This window comes from Blennius ocellaris (assembly GCF_963422515.1).
Source record: "Blennius ocellaris genome assembly, chromosome: 4".
In the NCBI taxonomy this organism is placed as follows: domain Eukaryota; kingdom Metazoa; phylum Chordata; class Actinopteri; order Blenniiformes; family Blenniidae; genus Blennius; species Blennius ocellaris.
In genome coordinates, this window is record NC_137653.1 from 23,359,858 (window position 1) to 23,379,178 (window position 19,321).

General features: G+C 42.0%; 1 protein-coding gene across 1 annotated transcript in view; it reads right to left on the reverse strand.

The window, feature by feature from the left end:
- The window catches only part of cntn3b (contactin 3b), a gene marked incomplete at both ends in the record, with an annotated part of 71,374 nt that overhangs the window by 27,139 nt on the left and 24,914 nt on the right, over positions 1 to 19,321 (reverse strand). The window contains 7 exons of the mRNA XM_080495259.1: positions 3,244 to 3,394; positions 5,724 to 5,853; positions 7,463 to 7,599; positions 8,218 to 8,402; positions 8,782 to 8,884; positions 12,719 to 12,922; positions 15,471 to 15,569. Of these exons, the coding sequence (XP_080351385.1) occupies positions 3,244 to 3,394; positions 5,724 to 5,853; positions 7,463 to 7,599; positions 8,218 to 8,402; positions 8,782 to 8,884; positions 12,719 to 12,922; positions 15,471 to 15,569 (1,009 nt within the window). The remainder of the gene's footprint in view (positions 1 to 3,243; positions 3,395 to 5,723; positions 5,854 to 7,462; positions 7,600 to 8,217; positions 8,403 to 8,781; positions 8,885 to 12,718; positions 12,923 to 15,470; positions 15,570 to 19,321) is intronic.

The window sequence follows — 19,321 nt, forward strand, 5'->3', positions numbered from 1 at the left end:
AGCTGATGGATCCTCAGCGGTGAATACATCTGATCATCTTGTATGTGCTTAACTCTTCATAGAGCACTCAATAAGAGACCTTTTTTGGGGTTTTTAATACAGCAGGGCTTTTCTATTTCAAATTCAGAGTGGCTAGATTAAAGAATAACACCATGAGCTGGGATATTTTCTGCATACAACAAGCAGAGGAAAATATTTGAAATATGCATACATGGATGTCACTAATTAGAATACGGGTGTAAAACACATTGTCGTTCAGGAGCCACATACACCCCAGTTTCATCTGGAGCAGGCCAAACTGGTATGTGGGATGAATAAATGTCTATATTTTCACAAAACCAAACAATTACGACCGAAAATCACTCCAATCGTAAAGTTAAGCCAATGTAAATGAAGCTTTCTATTGTAAAATACAGAGAAATGTCAAAAAAAAAAAATTATCCTATAGCTGTTGCATTATGGGTGTTTTTATAAACTCACTCTGGCAGCAGGGCTTTGAGGCTAGTTTGAGGTTGCGAACTTTCACGGTGTCTCAGCTCAGGTCTGGGTGTTGTGTTGTGTCCACGAATCTTCAGAAATTTGAGAAAAAGATCTGTGTTTTCTGTGAAAGAAATGCACCATTTGCATTGGCAGGCCAGATTGGAGCCTCTCATTGGCCAAGGTTTGACTTTATGTTTGACACCCCGGAATTAGACATTCATTGGCAACTTATCGCCGCACCAGAAAGTGTGTGAGACAAAATAATGAAGGTTATGTATTCAAGGTGCATACATAGCAATGATGAAGACAGAACTGTATTAGTTCAATGGAGTTAGTTTAGTTTGTTCAGGCAAGTAGGTTTTCTTTGACAGGATTCCTTTGACATGTTTTGATGTAAGTAACAAGATTTAGCACGTACTGTTTGAGCATTGCCACTGGGGTCAGCTGCAAACCTTATGTACTTACATCAGAGTCTTCAATGTGGTGAAACCTGGTTTGAGTCCTGGTTGAGGCAGAAAATCCAACCAGCTTAAAAACAAGCCTAAAGCTTAAAAGTTGATTTCAGACCGTATGTGTAACATAAATAAAGCCAGCCCTCTAAACTTACTAACATGAGGTTCCTGTTTGTGGTAGTGGATGAAAGCAACCAACAAAGCAAACCTACGACACTCAAAGCAGATTCAAAGTTCCTTGTGCATTGTGCATAAGGTTGCAAAGCCAGTTGGCATTTACTCCAATCATATTGTCTAATTTATTCAGAGAAGAACTCGAGTGGACATAGGTCTATAAATGATTTTACGTTTTTCAGAATATAGTATTCCAATGTAACCATTCACACATTTACACTGTCTCTAGGTGGAGGAAGGACAACGGATCTTTCAACCAACAAATAGAAGGCAAAGGCGACTCATCTTTCCAGTACAGTAACATCTGCAGGTGATCACGTGTAAAAGCAATATTGTTTTCTTTTCAGGTAAAACAGTTAAAGTCTTCAGGAATGCCAGAGATGGAATAGAGAATGCCTACCCCTTCCCTAAACCAGAGTTTGAACCTCCCTCCACAATCCGTCTGTCTGTCCTCTACTTCTCTCTCCTTCTATCCACTAACCCAAACCGGAACTGCAGAAAGTCTCTACCTCTGAGTCTTAGAGTCTGAGTCTTGGGAAAACGGGTCTATTCAGAACCTTTTAATGATTAATATAAAAAAGGGTGCAAAATGTCCAAATACCATTTGATCTTTTTAGTGTCACAAACGTAACTTCATTATGTGCCATTTATTGACTAAAATGTCAGTTGGAAAAGTCTGAGTCTGATTACAATTCCACAAATTTAAAGGTTTATAGGTTAACAATGTGTCTAGATGTTAAATATTTTTAACTATCTAACTGTAATAGAATATAAACTCTCATCCAGTCGTACAATGTGATGAAAATTTACAAGACAGGCAGCTAAACGTGTCCGTGATCAAATATGGTGCCACAGTCCTTTATATTATCCAATTAAAGTATCAATCAAATGCACCGACGGGGACTGTGAGGTGATCAGACACACATCAGCTTTTATGTGAATGTATAAAAAGTCTGAAGAACGAGGCCTATTATTTACACAAATTCTACAAATCCTCCACAAACACATCCATTTTCACTGTGTCACACTCTGTATATTTAATCTCTAAATCAAATCAAACTTTATTTATAGAGCGCTTTTCATACAAACACAAAATTGCAACACAAAGTGCTTCACATGAAATAGAGAAACTAAAATAAAATGAAATAGAAACACGTGCATGAACGGACACATACGCGCACACACACACACACACACACACCCTCACCGACACCCAACCACACGCACAACCAACCCCAACTGCCCCTAACAGAATATAAAAACTGCTATATGATTGATACAAGAATGGTTGGGCACTGATGATCCAGGAGAGAAAACACCACCCGAGGGGGCCGTCCACATCGAGAACCTCCAGCTATGCTATGGAGGGCCCCGCCACAGGGACCGCCCTGACCCAGCCGGCCAGGAGCCCACACCACGGTCAGTGAACCACAGTGCTGAGCTCCAGGCCAGAACGATCCCCAGGACGACGCCCCCCCCCCCCCCCACAGGCAGACCAGACTCAACTCGCAATGTAGAGGGCCCTCGTGGGGAGACACTGGAGTAAAATAAATAAGAGCTCATGAAGTGAATCAGTAAATGAAAATAAAAGATAAGAAAATAAAAAAGTAAAAATAATCAACCAATAAAAATAAGTAAATATGAGCTAATAAAATGAATTTGTAAATTAAATAAAGGATTATGCTAAAACATTAACTACAATTAGAAAAAAGAATAACAAGTAAAATAGTCAACTAATTAAATGCTAAAAGTGGGTTTTGAGCCGGCTTTTAAAAACACTGACAGTCTCTGCGGCCCTGAGGCCCCCCGGCAGGCATTTTCGCAACAAACACGAAAAAGTGAATTCTCTTGTGATTTCGTCACCATTTGGAAGAAATTATGAAACTGCAACCGCTTCTGTGATGATGGGTTAAACGATACAAATGCTGTGTTGATAAGAGTCTCACATCCTCATCTCACACAACAAGCGCAAACGACGGCGCTCACAGATTATTAGCCACATGCAGTTTTCCTAGCGGGTACAGTGCTCCGACGGTCCTCATTAGCCTTTCCCTTTATGCATCCGCACAAATGCCAAATACACCATTGGCACGGCACTGAACGTGAATGAAAGTACGCACTCGGACTTTTATCCTACCTTTCAGTTCTCTGCAGGATCTCATTCCCTTTCTTCCACAGGCTAATTGCTGAGGGCGAAGCCTCAGGCTTGCATTCGAGAGTGACTTCGCTGCCTGAGCGAGCTTTTAGCAGCGGCCTCAGCGGACTCTTGGAGAAGCTCGGAGGCGAAGCTGCGAGTCGGGAAAGAGAGAGACAGAGACAGAGAGAGACACAGCGACAGAGAGACATGAGATTCACAAAGAGAGGCAAGGTGAAGAAGCTGTCATGCAGCCTGGACAAGTGACTGAGACACCGTTTACACAACGGTTGCAGTAAAAATGCATTGTTTTTATGTTTTCTTTTCAGAAATTTCACATTTACACAATGATGTGAAAATGATGTCATTAGCATGCCAGGTCATGAGTTGGCACTCTTTGCTATTTTTGTAATGAAAACACACGAACAACCATTACAAATGGTACGGATGGGAAGTGGAATTGCTATTCCGGGTGACTGTCAACTATAAAACGGCAAATAAAACAGCAAAAAATATGGACTGCGAGTCAAGACACTCAGGAGTCCACCATTATTATTGTCCATCTACTTATGCATGTGCAAAATAACTTTCTGTCATTTACTATGTTGTAAATGTTTGTGTTTTCCCATGTTTACAAGGACATGGAGTCAGAGCATTTTCAAAAAGTTCGACCTTTTCAAATTTCACTTGAGAATATTGTGGTGTAAACGGGGCCTGAGAATGTGTCTGTGACAACAATTCCAAGTTCCTTTTTCTTACATAAAAAATGCAATAAATAATTTATTACATTTGGAGCTTCACATTAAAGTAGAGACACTTTACTGAGAATGTGTAATTCAATAAAAACAAAAAACAAAGACACAATAATAACCAACAGGCAGACCGCTCTTCGGTAGGAAGGCTCCCTTATTAGGGGCTGTGAAAGCACCACAGGTATTGAGATATGGAGGCCAATGCTACTATTGCCTAAAGTTGGCCATCAATTATGTTGCTGTGAGGAAATGGAAGCTTTCTTACAAGTGAAAACAGTAAACTTTCATTGTGCTTTGGCTGTTCGTTTTCATCACAACAGAGTTGGGAGTCACGAAAAAAGACATCCCAATTGCAACATTGTCAGAACGCACTGCTATCTGTATGAAATCTGGGAAAGTGCTGAGACTCACAGTACGACACAGTTGCACTTCGCATTAAATAGTACCTGCATCCATGCGTCTTTAAGCCAACAACAATAACAGATTTCCAAGAATTTGTGCTGCTCTAAGAACGTGTACATTTAGTACACCTTCATCTGCATAAGTGGGTTCCTACTTACTACATACAGTAGATACTGAGAGGGTCTATATCAGGGGTCTCAAACTCAGATCCTCGAGGGTCGCAGCCCTGGATGTTTTCCATGTCTCCCTGCTTCAATACAGCTGATTGCAATGAGTGGCTTGGTATCTGGCTTTGTGCTGAACGTGGTGATGAACCATCAGGACATTCAGGTGTGTTAAAGAAGGGAGACATGGAAAACATGCAGGGCTGTGGACCTCCAGGATCTTAGTTTGAGACCGATGGTCAATACATTGAAGAAAGAGAGTTTGAAAAACTTTGTATGTGTGGGTGGTTGGATACAATTTTTTTTTATAAAATCACAGCACCAACTGGTGGCCTGGCATGCAGACCAGTTTTTCATAATTTCCGGAATGGTGTCGTTTCCATGTGTTCGGTTTCAAAACATTGCCATCTGAACGTGAAATTCATCTGAACAATTATCCTGTTTCCAATTGATTGTTCAGGGTTGTTGAGGGTAAGGATGAATTCAGTGAAAAGGTAAGCGTTAAAGTTAAAGACAGGTCGGTGAACCACACAGAAAGAAACTCAACTCTTTTTGTCACTGAGTTATGAATTGTTTTGCCAACAGTTAACAGCATTACGCTATTACCCAAACTCGCATCATCACAGTAATCCATCACTAGGTGTAATGTTGATTCTTTCGTGAGAGCAAACTGCAGCTCTGAAGTCCACGAGCTCGAGGCCGACGCCCACCCATCAACTAAATGAACACCGTCCACCCTCGTCGTGTTTCCAGCCAGCAGCCACTGTCCACACTCATCATCACATTTTGTGAGCAATCATTAGGACCCTTAAGTGCCATGGCATGTGTATCAAGGCAGAATTGGATTTCTCATCGAGTCAGTCAGATGGAAGTCATCAAAGCCTTGCAAATAAATCAATATCCCGTCTACATGAGGAAGCGTGCACAATACCACAAAGCAATGTGTTTGTCGTATCCAAATCAATAGATGAAACGGCCCAAAGTAAAATGAGACACTCTATCAGATTCATATTTTTGCCAGCAGAGCCCATGGTGACATCAAATGAGTGTGCAGACTGATTGCTGAGGAGCGCCATAGCAAGGCTGCGGGTTTTTATCTTCGGAGATGATCAAACGCACAGACAGATAAGCAGGATAAAAGCAGAAGGAGGGAAGGCAATCTTACCTAACACCATTAGTTGGGCACCGGAATAAATAATGCCATGTTTGTTTTCAGCCACACACTGGTACATCCCCGAATCTGACAGGTTTAACGTGGTTATGGAAAGGGCCCCGTTTTCGATTTGCACCCGACCCTGCGGAGGAGAGAGAAACAGTTCTGCATATCCATTGCAAGGCCAGCCAAAGGCAACGCAGCAATTACTGGAGCACCGTGAAGGGAGGGGGACAGCAGGGAAGGAGAAAAAAGGGAAACAAAAGGCCTGAAGAGCCTTGAGTAATTTCACATAGCCATCCAGCCCGGAATAGAAAGAGAGAAGCCTGTTAACCTGCATCGTGGATAAACAGCGAAGAAAAACAACATCGATGAAAGCAGCGACAGAGTATTAAAGTGTCATTTACTTTCTGTGGTTGTTCATCTGGAAAAACGCTGATGACAGCTGGGATGATTACTTCTTTTTTTTCTTTACCCAATATACTTATCAGGGATCCTCAGTGCTACAGTATGAGAGGAACAATGCCACCCTGATGGCAACCACACACTTTAAACATCTACTATCAAGGCAGAAAGGTAAAATCAGCATTGACATTCAGCATTCAGATCCAATCACAAAGCAAGATTACCTGCAACGATAGTCAACGTGAAGTGAGTGTATGCCTTGGATCAACATGCATTACCGTTTCTCCAATTCAGAGACAATGCATAACGTTAAGGATAATACATATGATCTCCATCTGCACGACTTTCAGATAGAGTCAGTTTATGATTGCCGCCCATCAAAGCCCAGCAACAGCGAATTGTCATATATGTTGACTCAATTAAACATAAATGCTTGTTGAGTGCAGGCATACATGCAGGATCTGTTGCATGACTCCTCAAATGTCCTCCAAAGTATCCGATTGTTTTAGGCCCTGTTTACATAACTACATTTTCAATTGAAAACGAAAATCTTTGGTTGTCTATTGACATGACAATGGAGCTCTCAATCACTGGAAACACAACTTTTCAATAAAAGGTTCCGACTCCATCTGGGCAGAAATGGGAAAAACGCAACTTTAATGCACACCACAGTACATAGTTAGATGGCCAATAACAATAATAGTGGCCTCCAGAGTGTCATGACTCCCAGTACTCCCAGTACTCCCAGTACTCCCAGTACTCCCAGCACTTCCATACTCTCCTAGGAATAGATGGTTCTATAGTTGAGAGTCACTGGAATAACAATCCAACTTCGTCGTCTTTCTATTTGTATGTCTGTGTACGTATTGTTCTCTGCATGCTCGTGTGTGTGGTTCCATTACCCAAACAGCCAACAGCGAAAACTTGTGGCCTTTTCAGCGTTTCTGCCATTTCAGTGTAAATGGACATCGTTTTCAAAACGTTACTGTGTCAATGCGAAAGTTTCTGAAACGTAAATGCTAAAACAATAATTTTTCACTTGAAACGTTGTTGTGTAAACGGGGCCTTTGTCTTAGTGGAGCCTCTTGTGGGCTGGTTTTGGCCCACGGGCCTTATGTTTGACACAGCTGACTTTTAAGCAAATCCAGGTATTTAAAATTGGGATGTGCCATGGAAATGAGCATATAAAGCAGCTATATTACAGCAACTAAGAGAACGGATCACGAAGCACGATGCAGGTTAAGCATCAGAGCATAAACTGTGCAAATAGGAACACATGCACACATGAAACTGCAGGCTGTGCATCCTCTTATCTTATCTTTTTTACTCCTGTGATATCTTCTTACCTCGGATGCCACTTGGTCCCCGTTCTTCAGCCAGCTGTAGGAGGGTTTGGGCTTCCCGTTGGCCTTACACTCCCAGAAAAGGTTTTCCTCTATGGACAGGGCCGTGTCCGCCATTGTCTGGAGCCAGTGAGGTTTGGCTAGAAATAAATGGAAAGGATTACCTGTTCAAACACGTGTTTTAATTATAGGAGCACTGGATTTGTGAAGAGCGGCATCAGAAATCATGAAGCCGTAAAAGCCGCTTCGCACCCAAGTTTAAACTTGTGACTCAGTTGAAATCCAACAAGGATTATCAGCACGAAGCGGGAAGAAAGGCTGGTAAACAGATTTGAATATTGACTGTAAATTATAGGAAGCCTGTGAGATAACATTCACTGCTTCCTGGCAGTTTTTCAGTCAGATCAATTGGATTGAAGATTGAGTTAGCCTCCATGTTTCCATCCATCCGCTTCATCCTGTGCGGGAGGAAACTGGAGAATCCAGAAGAAACCCACGCACTCAAGTGTAGAACATGAAAACTCCACAACAGAAACAACCAGCTAGTGTTTAAACCCAGACGATCTCGCTCTGAGAACCACTGCACCACCGCGTGGCCCGAAAACTCCACCAATTGGAGTGTGAATGTGACATTGTAAAGTGCTTTGGACACTGCTCAAGTGGCGGAAAAAGTGTCTGGAAAACCTCTTCAACCAAATTTGTCCTATACATGTGTGGATAGCCGGTCCGCGTTCATTCAGTTTTAAAAACTCACTTACCATGAAACGAAATACGACCCCGTGCAGCGTTTTTGCCACGCCGATTCTCCGCCATGCACTCATACGTCCCCGCATCTTCCTGCTGCAAATTAGGGATCTCGAGGACAGCGTTTGAATTCTTCATCTTGACTTTGCTGGGGAACGGGACGCCGCTGGTTCTCCTCCAGCTTATTTCTGGGACGGGGCTGGAAGAGAGGAACAAAAAGTTTCCCGGGATTGCAACTGTCAGTTGCTATGATCAAAGCGCGATTAGGCACAGAAGGGAAGGAGGCAGACGCCTTGTGAATTACTGCTTCCAAAAAATCAGAGTGTGATTGCTCACATTTCAGATGCCGTTAAAAGAACTTTGATTCATGCTCTTTTTGTGTGTGTATGTGTGTGTGTGTGTGTGTGTGTGTGTGTGTGTGTGTGTGTGTGTGTGTGTGTGTGTGTGTGTGTGTGTGTGTGTGTGTGTGTGTGTGTGCATGCGTGTCTTTTCATGCCAAGGCTCTTTACTCTCCAAGCTTTAATTCATGCATGAATCAACCTACACACACAGGCATGTACACAATCAGGCTGACTTACTTTCCCAGAGCAAAGCATTCCAGCTTCACCACCGACTCCTTCGCAGCTGGAACCGAATCAGGAAAATGAACTTCTATTTTGGGTTCGTATTCGCCCATTACTCCTACAAAAAGGAGACAATACATGACAAGCTTTTAACATCAATGATCAACAGCAGACATTGCACTCATTTGGATCAAAGAAAGTCGTAACACAGTGAGACAGCAAACACAAAACTCTTTAAGCGAGCGGAGCAAAAAGTGACCAGTGAAGAGCTTGTAAAGAGGAGAGAAATCAGAGGTGCTTCATAAAAGATTCAGAGGATGCATCAGGGGAAAGGACTTGCTCTGGAAGAGATTTATCACATTTGGCAATGTGACTTCATTTATGACTTTATTTATATTCACATCACTAGGACGAGTCAAAGACTTCTGTGCACAGATAGGAGTCTGCCCTTTAGTATTACCCATTACAAGCCCACAGTCTGGAACAGGGCTGCAGTTCAGCACGTTTTTCTCAACCTACCAGCCATATTGACACATACATAACAAAGAAAACATATTATATATATATATATATATATATATATATATATATAAATACCCAGTTAAGTGCGAATGACGTCTGACAATTGAGCTGATTGAATTATGAGTGTGCACTCATAATGTTGTTTCATACTTTACAAGAAGGTCATGGCTGTGACTGATTATTCTGAATCACTTCAACATTGTTTCAAAGAAACTAAAATCAAATGTCACTATTGTCAAAGGAGAAAAAATGATGTAGAGGTCAAACACCTCCATATATTGATTGAAAATAACTGAAATAATTAATGAAATATAAACGACAATTAGAGCAATATAAAACAGGCATTGAATTAATCTCTATTCTTTTGAAGCACTGCCTCACATACTGGAAAAAGTGGATGACATACAGCATGCAACAGGCTCTTCTCTGTGTTTGTAGCAGGGGTGTCAAACATAAGGCCCCTGGGCCAAAATTGTCTCGCAAGAGGCACCAATCTGGCCAAACCACCAAGTGAACTGTAAAAATTTCAAAGAAAACATAGATTTTTTGAAAACTAATTTCTCAAGAGTGGGAGAAATCACACAACATATCTCAAGATGTCTCAGCTGAGATATCGGTGATGCTGCCATGAATGCTAGCTACCTCATTGACATCAAACTAGCATTGAAGCCATGCTGTCAGGGTGAGATTGTAAAAACGTGCATACTATTGTATACTGTAGACCGAGGGACGCTGTGTGCCACCACACGTGCCAGCTCACTGGTTCAGAGTGTATGGGGCGTACTTTCGTCATATATAACATGTAGCATCGCTGGTGGGTGAGCCCCTCAAACTGCTGGTCCAAATATGTCCGGTGATTCAATTGCTGGTGTTGTACAAACTATCTTTTGCCTCCTCTTCATATTTTGGCAGAACATAATTTACAGTCTCTCTTGTCACTGTCAATAATATCACAGAATTTTCAAACTGGTAACATGACCACTATCACTCGCGCTCTCTTGTCTACCTTGAATGGAAACCCCCCCCCCCTAAAAAAATATAAATAAATATTATATTTAGGTCTGAAAGGAAGCACAGGGAGAATCAACCCTGTGACACAGAGCTGAAATCAAGCCACACACCTTTGTGACAATAATGTACCTAAAAAAAACAACTCCTTGCACACTACTGTTCATATTTAGTTACACATTGACAGATAAAGAGGAGGCTGGAAAAAAAGGACAGAAATATGTGTGGGTGGTATATTTTGGAATGCAATAGCCCCAGTGGCAGGCTGACCAAAAGTTCATTTCCAACTCTGGTCTGGAGGCGAGGGCTGATTAGAAGTCAGAAAAGATTGCACTGAGTGAACAGAGTAGAAACAGTGTGGAAAACAAGCTGAATACGTAATCAATCCAGACCCCCTTCAACATGCAGGTCTGATCATCGCCATACTTCACAATCCTGGACATTTGGACAGCAACATGTGCCTCGAATCACGAAGATCACTGATCAAGGCTGATTTAGTGTCGACATGGGCAATCTATTCATAACCTGCAAGTTTATATATGCTAATAAATCACTCATGAAGGAACACTAGTTGAAGTGGGAGGATAAACACACCCTACGTTGCACTAAGTATATGCAACGAGTCGTTTTCCACATCCTGAAGAGTGACCAATCTGCTCTTAAGTTCTTTTTCTAAGCTATGAACTGTAACCAGTCTTAACAAGCTTTCCCAAGTGAAATGTTAAGCCAGAAACTGCTGACTCTGCTGGCCACAAAGGCACCATGAAAGTCAGTCAGCCATAGCTGATTAAAAAAAAGACTCCCTGCTTTTATGTGTTTATCACTTGTGGTGGTTTTTACTGTACTGGCCCCCCACAGCGTTTATTTGAAGACTATGTTAACATATTGTCTTTTTTGTACCTGAAATTTGACCTGTGTGACTCATCAACTACCAATTCTGTCTTGTTCTGTTCTTTTTCTTCCCCCGAAAAGCAAACCTATATATATTTCATAACGTTCTCAACCAAAATGTCCAACTTCAAAGTATCCCGTTCTGCACATGCTCAGTAGATGCACAATAAAAATAACAGTGGCTCAAGTGTGTCATGACTCCCAGTCCATGCACTCCTGGGACTTAGTGGTTGTAAAGATCAGTGTCATGATGATGCCGTGATAACAATCCAACTATCAGTAAATTAATCTGAATCTGCAAAATGAAAAAAAGAGAAACGTAATCACCATTGATAATGTTTATAGCATATTGTTCACATGTATGTGCTTGTGTGTGTGGTTTCAATTAAAAAAAAAAAAACAACTGTGCCAACTTGTGGCCTGGCATTTGTAACGACATCATTTTCAATGTTTCATTCTTTTCAAAACTTAAGAAACATGAAACTTTTGTGAAATGAAAACTCAAAATGAGATATTTTCACTTGAAACTGAAACTCAAAAGACAATCGCTGAGCGTAGTTTAGTCAGTAACTGCTTTATGATGCGTACAATGGCATCCGCGTTCATTCCTCAACAATGTGAAATGTTCTCTGGCTTGTTGTGTTTTTTTTACCTGCTCAGAACCTGTACGGATATAAAACTAACACAGAAGACGGAGTTTGAAATTACTTTTGTTTTTTGCTTTTAATAAATTGAAAAGCCTCGTAAAATTAAAAATCCATTTAGTGTTTTTTTTTCTTTTCTTTTTAATCCGATGTCTGTGGGTTAATTGTTCAATAATAGTTTTTTGACAACAATTTGGCTCAGAGCGAGAGATAAATTGAGTGCTTTCCAACAAATTCATCCCTTGATGAGTCATCATACACTGAAGAGCATTGCTTAATCCTGCCTATAATAGACAGAACTTCTCCAATTTCTACACCACTGCCCATGGCTTCTCTTGTGTACCAATAAGATGTTGGCTCTCCGCTTCTAACTGACTCCAAATGGGAGTGCCAGGTAAGACTACTGATAATCTATGTAACCCAAATTTTCCCAAACACTTTTCGTATAATTTGTCTTCGTACTTTAATGAAATGCACAAAAGTTGTTGTAGAAGCGGATCATTGGTCCATTATTTAATTTCCAATCAAAACTCTAGAGCTTCTTTGGTATGCATTGCACTGAGTACTGGTAGTAGTACCGGTAGCACAATTGGTACTGGTAACTACTGGTACTAGGTGCTGATACAAATGGCACTACTGGTACTGGTACCAGTAGCAGTACTGCTACTGCTAGGTACAACTAGAGACTACTGGTACCAGGCTCTGCCTCTAGTTGAGAGTTACTCATAATAGCAATGCAACTACGAAGTCTGGTTGCACGAATGTCTGTGTTGTCGCCATTGTGAAAGTCATTGTTCTCTGTGTGCATGAGTGTTTGGTTTTATTACAAAAACAACCACCCAAAAAAAAAAACCTTCCGGACATGATTACACATTTGCAATACTTACCATCATTCCTCAGGACGAGTGGCGTTGGCGAGCTGAGGACCTTCTCTCGCGTGACAGTGTTGTTAACCACACAGGTGTAGTTTCCAACATCCGAGGGCTCAACTTTTGCAAAGTACAGACTCCCCGTCTCTTGAGAGATGAATCTGCGACTGTCTTGTTGGACAAAGTACGGGTATTCGTTGAAGATCCATGCAAATGTCAGTTCTGGAACAGAAAGGGAAGCAGCTGAAGTTAGTGCGGTTCTGTCACACCTCACTGGTTCCCCATGTTAGATATACTCCACTCGATAGCTGCAATGGCTGAATCGGAAAAACTCGGCCGCGGCCCTAAAATGTTAGAATATCATGTCATATTTTTCTCCTTATCTCAGCTTGCTCTAAAAGAGATACCGAGACATGGCGGATGTGAGAGCTATCGGTGCAGAAAAAATGGGAGACCCTAAGGAAAGGGAGCGAAACAAAATGGATTACAGCGCGTCAGTGGCCCTCCCCTGACACGTAGCCTCCATTCCCCCGGTCCCCGAGTGACTCCAGTCCCATGGTGGCATGGAGACACAAACCAACGGACGGATTGAAGGATGTCAGGATTGACAGACAGAAGTAGGAATATGCTATCGTGCAGGCAGGTCCACCGCGAGAAAGGAGTAACCTGCCATGATGAATCACCGTGTCATTTTCGAGAAGCGCGCGAGGCGCAAACTTCCCGAGAGCTGGAGCCAGCACCGTGAGGAATCTACCACTTCGGGGGTGAGGGGCTCCGAGTCCAAAGGTGCATGCAACGACTGTCAATCACTCCCAGCTGGACCCCCTCCCCCACCACGCCCCGAGGAAGCGAGCCACTCGGATGGGATACGGCGTCCGAGCCGAGTGCAGCGATGCAGATACGAGGCTCTTTCTGATTAGGCCAGCAGGAGTCACATAGTTCAGAGTCAGCACAACCTGCATCTGAACTATGTGGCTGTAATGAGCACTGATAGAAATTGGCAGAGCGATTCTTTGTCAAGCGAGGGCTAAAAAAAACAAAAAAAAACACACACACACACAATGGGTTTTATGCAACGGAGTAAAGTGCAAACAAATGTTGACGCTAGAGTACACAAGTGATACGATAACATTTGCTTGGGACAGTTTTGTTAAAAAATTTTCATATCTGGCCCCTGTGATAATCGCAGCGAAAGTAAACTAAAAAAAAAAAAAAAAAGAAAGAACATGGCAGATACAGTTCAGGGGAGTTCAAGGATATGCACGTTAATGCGTTCAAAATTGAAGAGAAGAAAATGGAAAAATAGAAAATAGTGAGGACGGGGGGTTAGGCTTGACTCCCATTCACTCCTGAAAATGTGAGGAAAACACAATAGCGCCACGGTACCAGCAGCCAACCGCATATAAGCCCATGTCAGAGAGGGGGGCTGTCAAACTGTATTTCACACGGAGTACTCTGACCCATTATCCCATAGACCAGCTGTACAATGCACTGTGCTACAAACTGTTTGCTTGTGAGGGGAGTTGCGGGCTATTGTATGTAGAAGAGAGACGAGCTCGGCAGCAGCCTTTGTACTAGTTCTCATGTCTTTCGCTTTCTTTTTTTTCCCAGACAACACTCGCGGGAACGGAGGGGCTCAGCGGCTGGGGCATCTTTATCTTCAGCTTGTATCCACTCATTTTCAGAATGCTGCTTTCGCCTCTCATTTTGAGCAATTGGAGCACCATTTTTTTTTTTGGGGGGGGGGGGGGGTCGGCGGGGTACAAAAACAAGCGGAAAGTACATCCATTCAGGTCAGACTAGTTAATTTGGAGATAGCTGTGCACGAGGAAAACATTTCACTATTTTGTAGCTACATCGGAGAACACAAATTCATCCAAAAAATTAACCCCATCGCTGCTTAGAGAAGTGCACTCTGAACAAGCCTGAGCTAATCCCAGGGACCAAATAGGCAATCTGGTTCGTAGACACTGCAGAGTGGTGCATTGTGGGGGATTTGGAAGTGGGTGTACACAATGCTGACTGAAAAATAAGTGGGTACACACTGAATACCCACATATACCTTGGCCTCCCCAAATGCCTTCAAAGTAATAGCTGCAGACAGTGGGGGTGTTTTCTGAATTGGGTTTCAATATTTGCTTCATTTTCATGGAGACTTGAAATAATTTGCCCGACGGTGAAATCTGCTTTCACACATATATTTAAACGTTGTAACTAAATCTCAAGTGATTTCTTTCAGAGCAGCAACTCTTTCTATTGAGCAAGCAAATTAATCCACTGTTGATGAGTTCACTTTTAAGGTGTTGTTCAGCAGTGTCACCTTTCAACAGCAGCAGTCTCTCTGGGCTAAGCTCAACAAGCCATCTGCTTGCTGTGGATTTATATGTACAGACAGGAAAGCGAGAGCGCACCAATCTTCTCATCTAAGTTGAATAAAGCAAATGTGGATTTGAGTGTATTTCATTAAACCTAATTTGAAAAACACACTGCTATGATTTAAAAAAAATATATAAATAGACAAAACGAGGCAAAACAAACAGCCGGTTGAGCAGCTGATGTGTCAGCATTCTGTATAAACAACATTAGCGGATGATTATTAAAAGCATGTGTGCACATAAATGGGTGTAAAAACAGATTAAGTTTGCAGCAAGGCAGTAATCCTTTATCAAAAGGGTGCAATGTGAGACGAGTGGAGGTAAATCCTGTGAGCCATGTTTGAGTAAGAGGGGCCAGGCTGTGGGGAAGGAAAAAGAATAAATGGCAAACTTACCTCCAGAGTGAGGAGGAGGGCCACAAAGCAGAACCACCCCCTGGCCCTCGCGGACGTTAACGGCGCTCCTCACCGTCTGAGTTTTGAAGTTGTCGATATCTGAGGGGAGTCAGAAGAAATGGAATAAGATAAAATGAGCTAAACTATGAGCAGCTCGGAAATGACAAACACGGAGGATTTCTTTTTTGTTGATATTGTTTCAATTGCATATATTTCCAAGAAGTGGTGCCGTCAGGATTAAATGTCATAGTACGCACAGATTTTTCTGACTAGACGGACGGAGATGTGAAAAAAAAGGCGGAGCTGAAGAGGAGGAGGACCGAAGACTTGGGTTTTAAAGACACAAAAAGTATAAAGCTGCACATCCACACTGAAAACACAACATTTGATTCATAGATGCAGATTTGCTTCAGTGTCAGACTTCAACAGAGGGAAAATGTAATTTGAAACAATAGTTGCATGCTCCGCTGCGCTCTCCACTTTGCAGGATCACCTGCTGGTGTCGAAGAGAAGAAGTCTACTTCTTCTGCTCCAATTTAATACTGGAAGTGTCTTTGCCACCCGGTTCAGCACCCTGGACAGCTGCCAGAGCATGAACTGGATGGAGGAATTTGATGCATTTGAACCTGCAATATGTAGGCCACAAAAAATGTGTTTTTGATTAGCCTTCCTGTTAATTTACATTTTAAATTAAAATTAAACACAGTGTAAAACTGTTTATGAGCCTCTCCCCAAAAACAATTAAAATATTTGCTTTTTTCACACCTTTAAAAAAACAGGATTCCGGCTGGCGGTGCCACTGTTTTCAACCCAAGGTGCCTGGTAATTACTGTTAATAATTCCTACTTTCATCCTAAACATATTTTACACAATGAGCTTTTACAAAACATTTAGATTGGTTTGCTTTATAGGATGCGTGAGGGGGACCTCATTCAGCTGGTGGCCATAACAAAACATTTTAACCTCTTAATCAGGGTGTCAAATGTAAGGCCCAAATTGTGTAAAAATGTAAGTGTAAGTGTAAAAATTGTAAAAATTGTAAAAATTGTAAACAAAAAACAAAAAAGTCCAAGAAAACAAGGATTTCTTTAACACATTTGTCAGTTGTAGTACAGAACACACCACTGAGACTAAAGGGTTAAAGAGCTTCATGCCACTGATACATGTGTGATGTATTCAGGTGCATCAAGTAACTCTGACCATTCTTTTTTTTTATTTATTTGGTGGGTAGGGCACATTCAATTGTCAATAAATTATATAGTATTTGACACAAATTATCTAGATCAAACTTTTTAACCATGAGTGTCAGTTTGATAATCTTTTGTCAACGATGTGCCAGAATTACGAGCAGGATACAACACAAAAAATTGAAAAGTAGCATTATTGCTGAAAATAAACTGTAGCTTTATTGCGAACTAATGCAGTGAAATGAAATGCATTGAAGTATCGTAAATAGTCACTTCTTTCAGTTTCGAACATAGCAACCATCCCAACACAGCAGACAACAAACATAGATATATATGAGTAGATATTTTGTAGTATTCCCCCTGGTTGTCTGAGAAATATTGGTAATTTACAGTCAGAAAATATAGACCTATTCATCATGCATACTCTGCAACCATAACAGAGCAAAAGAGAAAAGTAAGTATGACACTATTCTACTGGTTCGCCCAACTCAAGATGAAACTATCGAGTATGTGGCCCCTGAACTAAAATGTGTTTGACACTACTGATCTAAATGATGGCATTCACAAAAAGTCTATGAAAATGGGCGAAAAGGAATTTCCTTCTTTGCTGAGTCACTAAGACGTGGCATTTGATGTTACATTTTGCACATTATTTTGAGAATCTAATGCCCTAAAACAACCTCCCAACACATCCCATTGCTTTCAAAGGCATCTGGGGTGTTGATAAAATGGATGGACCCAACTTGGTGACGCGTACCCTGCGACACCAGAAGCAAGAAATTACACTGAAATGGGATAAGATGAGGTGGGTGGGAGGAGGGGGACAGGACAAACATGGCAGGGGAGCATACGTGACAAATGACAGTTTGTGGTGCCAGCAGCAATAAGTAACATCATTATTAAATGTGGTGTAATCTTGCACTTAAAAGCATTAGCTTCCCCATCAATACTCTCAGCACAATCTATCCCCTGCAAATGAATGAGCAGTTGCTGGCAGACAAAACCCCTAAACCTGGGATGATAAACCACCCCTGGCTTCATGACTGATGGAGGGAAGCTGCCGCAGTCTGCTCTGTACTCTGTCTGCACACACTGGCTACTAGCCTGGAGTGAGCCTTCCAAACACAAACAAAAGAAAGTCAGTGTGACCGATAAGGGAAATTAGGAGGGGGAAGATTATGGAGAGAAGTGGGACTGAGTGTTGCTAAGATTAATGAGCTGCTCTCTGATGACCGCCGCGGTATCAAACAGAGCCAAGTCACGGCAGGACACCGAGGAGGCCACAGGAGGAGATGGCTAACTTGAAATATAGACGCGGGCAGCATACTTATGATCTCACGAGGTCGACGCTTATGAAACCGACGAGTGACAGTAGCACGAGGTTCCATCACAGAGGCAAAGCTTAGTCTGAACGCAGCTGATCATTTTAACAGCGTCTTCAGAAGTGAATCAGAGAGACGCTGATAATTACAATGGGAACGATGACTCCTTCAGCCATATCGAGCCGAGTTGCTCCAGGAAGGGTCTCCATGCAGCTTTGACTCTGCGCCGGGAGATTCACTTAGTTATTCTGCGGCCTCTGAGTGAAAAATATAATAATGGGCTGACCACACACCAACTCTGAAAGCTCGAAGCCAAACTCACTGTAGCTGCAGTGATTTCTTTGTAAGCAGAATCCGTCTCTGTCGTATGAGAATAGCCGGCCTCGAGATGACAGCGTGTGACCATTACATTGGCCCGGGCAACGCTGCTGCCCTGTTACACACAGTGTGATGTATAAGATGATAGAATTGAGTCGACTCATTACTCCATCATGCAATAACAATACCTGGGCAGCCCTTACACTTATGGCCGGGTGCCGTTTGCACTCTTTAGTTCAGCTTTCAACGCCATCATTCCCGGCCTTCTGCTGAATTAACTGTGGCAGCTCAATGTCCCCAATGGATGTGCAACTTCTCTGGCGCTCTCCACTCTGCTTTACTCAAAGAGCAACTCGGGTACACTTTGTTCAGCACGTCGCAGGAGTGAGTCTTGTTTAAAATGACGAAGATGCTGCAGATTCTGGAGGCGGTCATTGATTTCACAAATAAAACCACCTCACTGTCTCTGATAAAAGAGCAAAGTTGTACATTCTTGTGTCTCACCAAACAAAAGCATTCAAAGCAAAAAATGAGACATGCCTTCTTTGACGCTGTTTACAGCGCAAAGGTTTGAGTTAAAACGCATCGTTTTCCATTTTGGTTTCAGAAAATTTTGCATTTACACACCCAAGTTTTGACACAGATTACCATTTAAACGGAAACAGCAAAAATGTTGAACATGATGCAGCGAGCATGCCAGTGGATGCTGTTGGTTGGTTTTGTAATGACACCACACATGAAACAAAAACTCAAATGAGATGCATTGTCACTACGTCTTGTGAACGGGGCTTAAGACTCTTTGGAAGAAAGAATCTTTTTGCATCTCAAATCAATTGAATTTAGTCAACTGCACGCCATTATATATTGTTTTATCCTAACCTTTTGGCATTTATCTGTGTCTTCATCGGTTCATCCAGGCCCCTTGAGCAGACTGATGGTGAATGGTGAATTCTAAATATATGAACCAACCACAGAATTTTGAATGGCTGTGTTCTTCAACAAGATGTTCTTTGTACTCAAGACA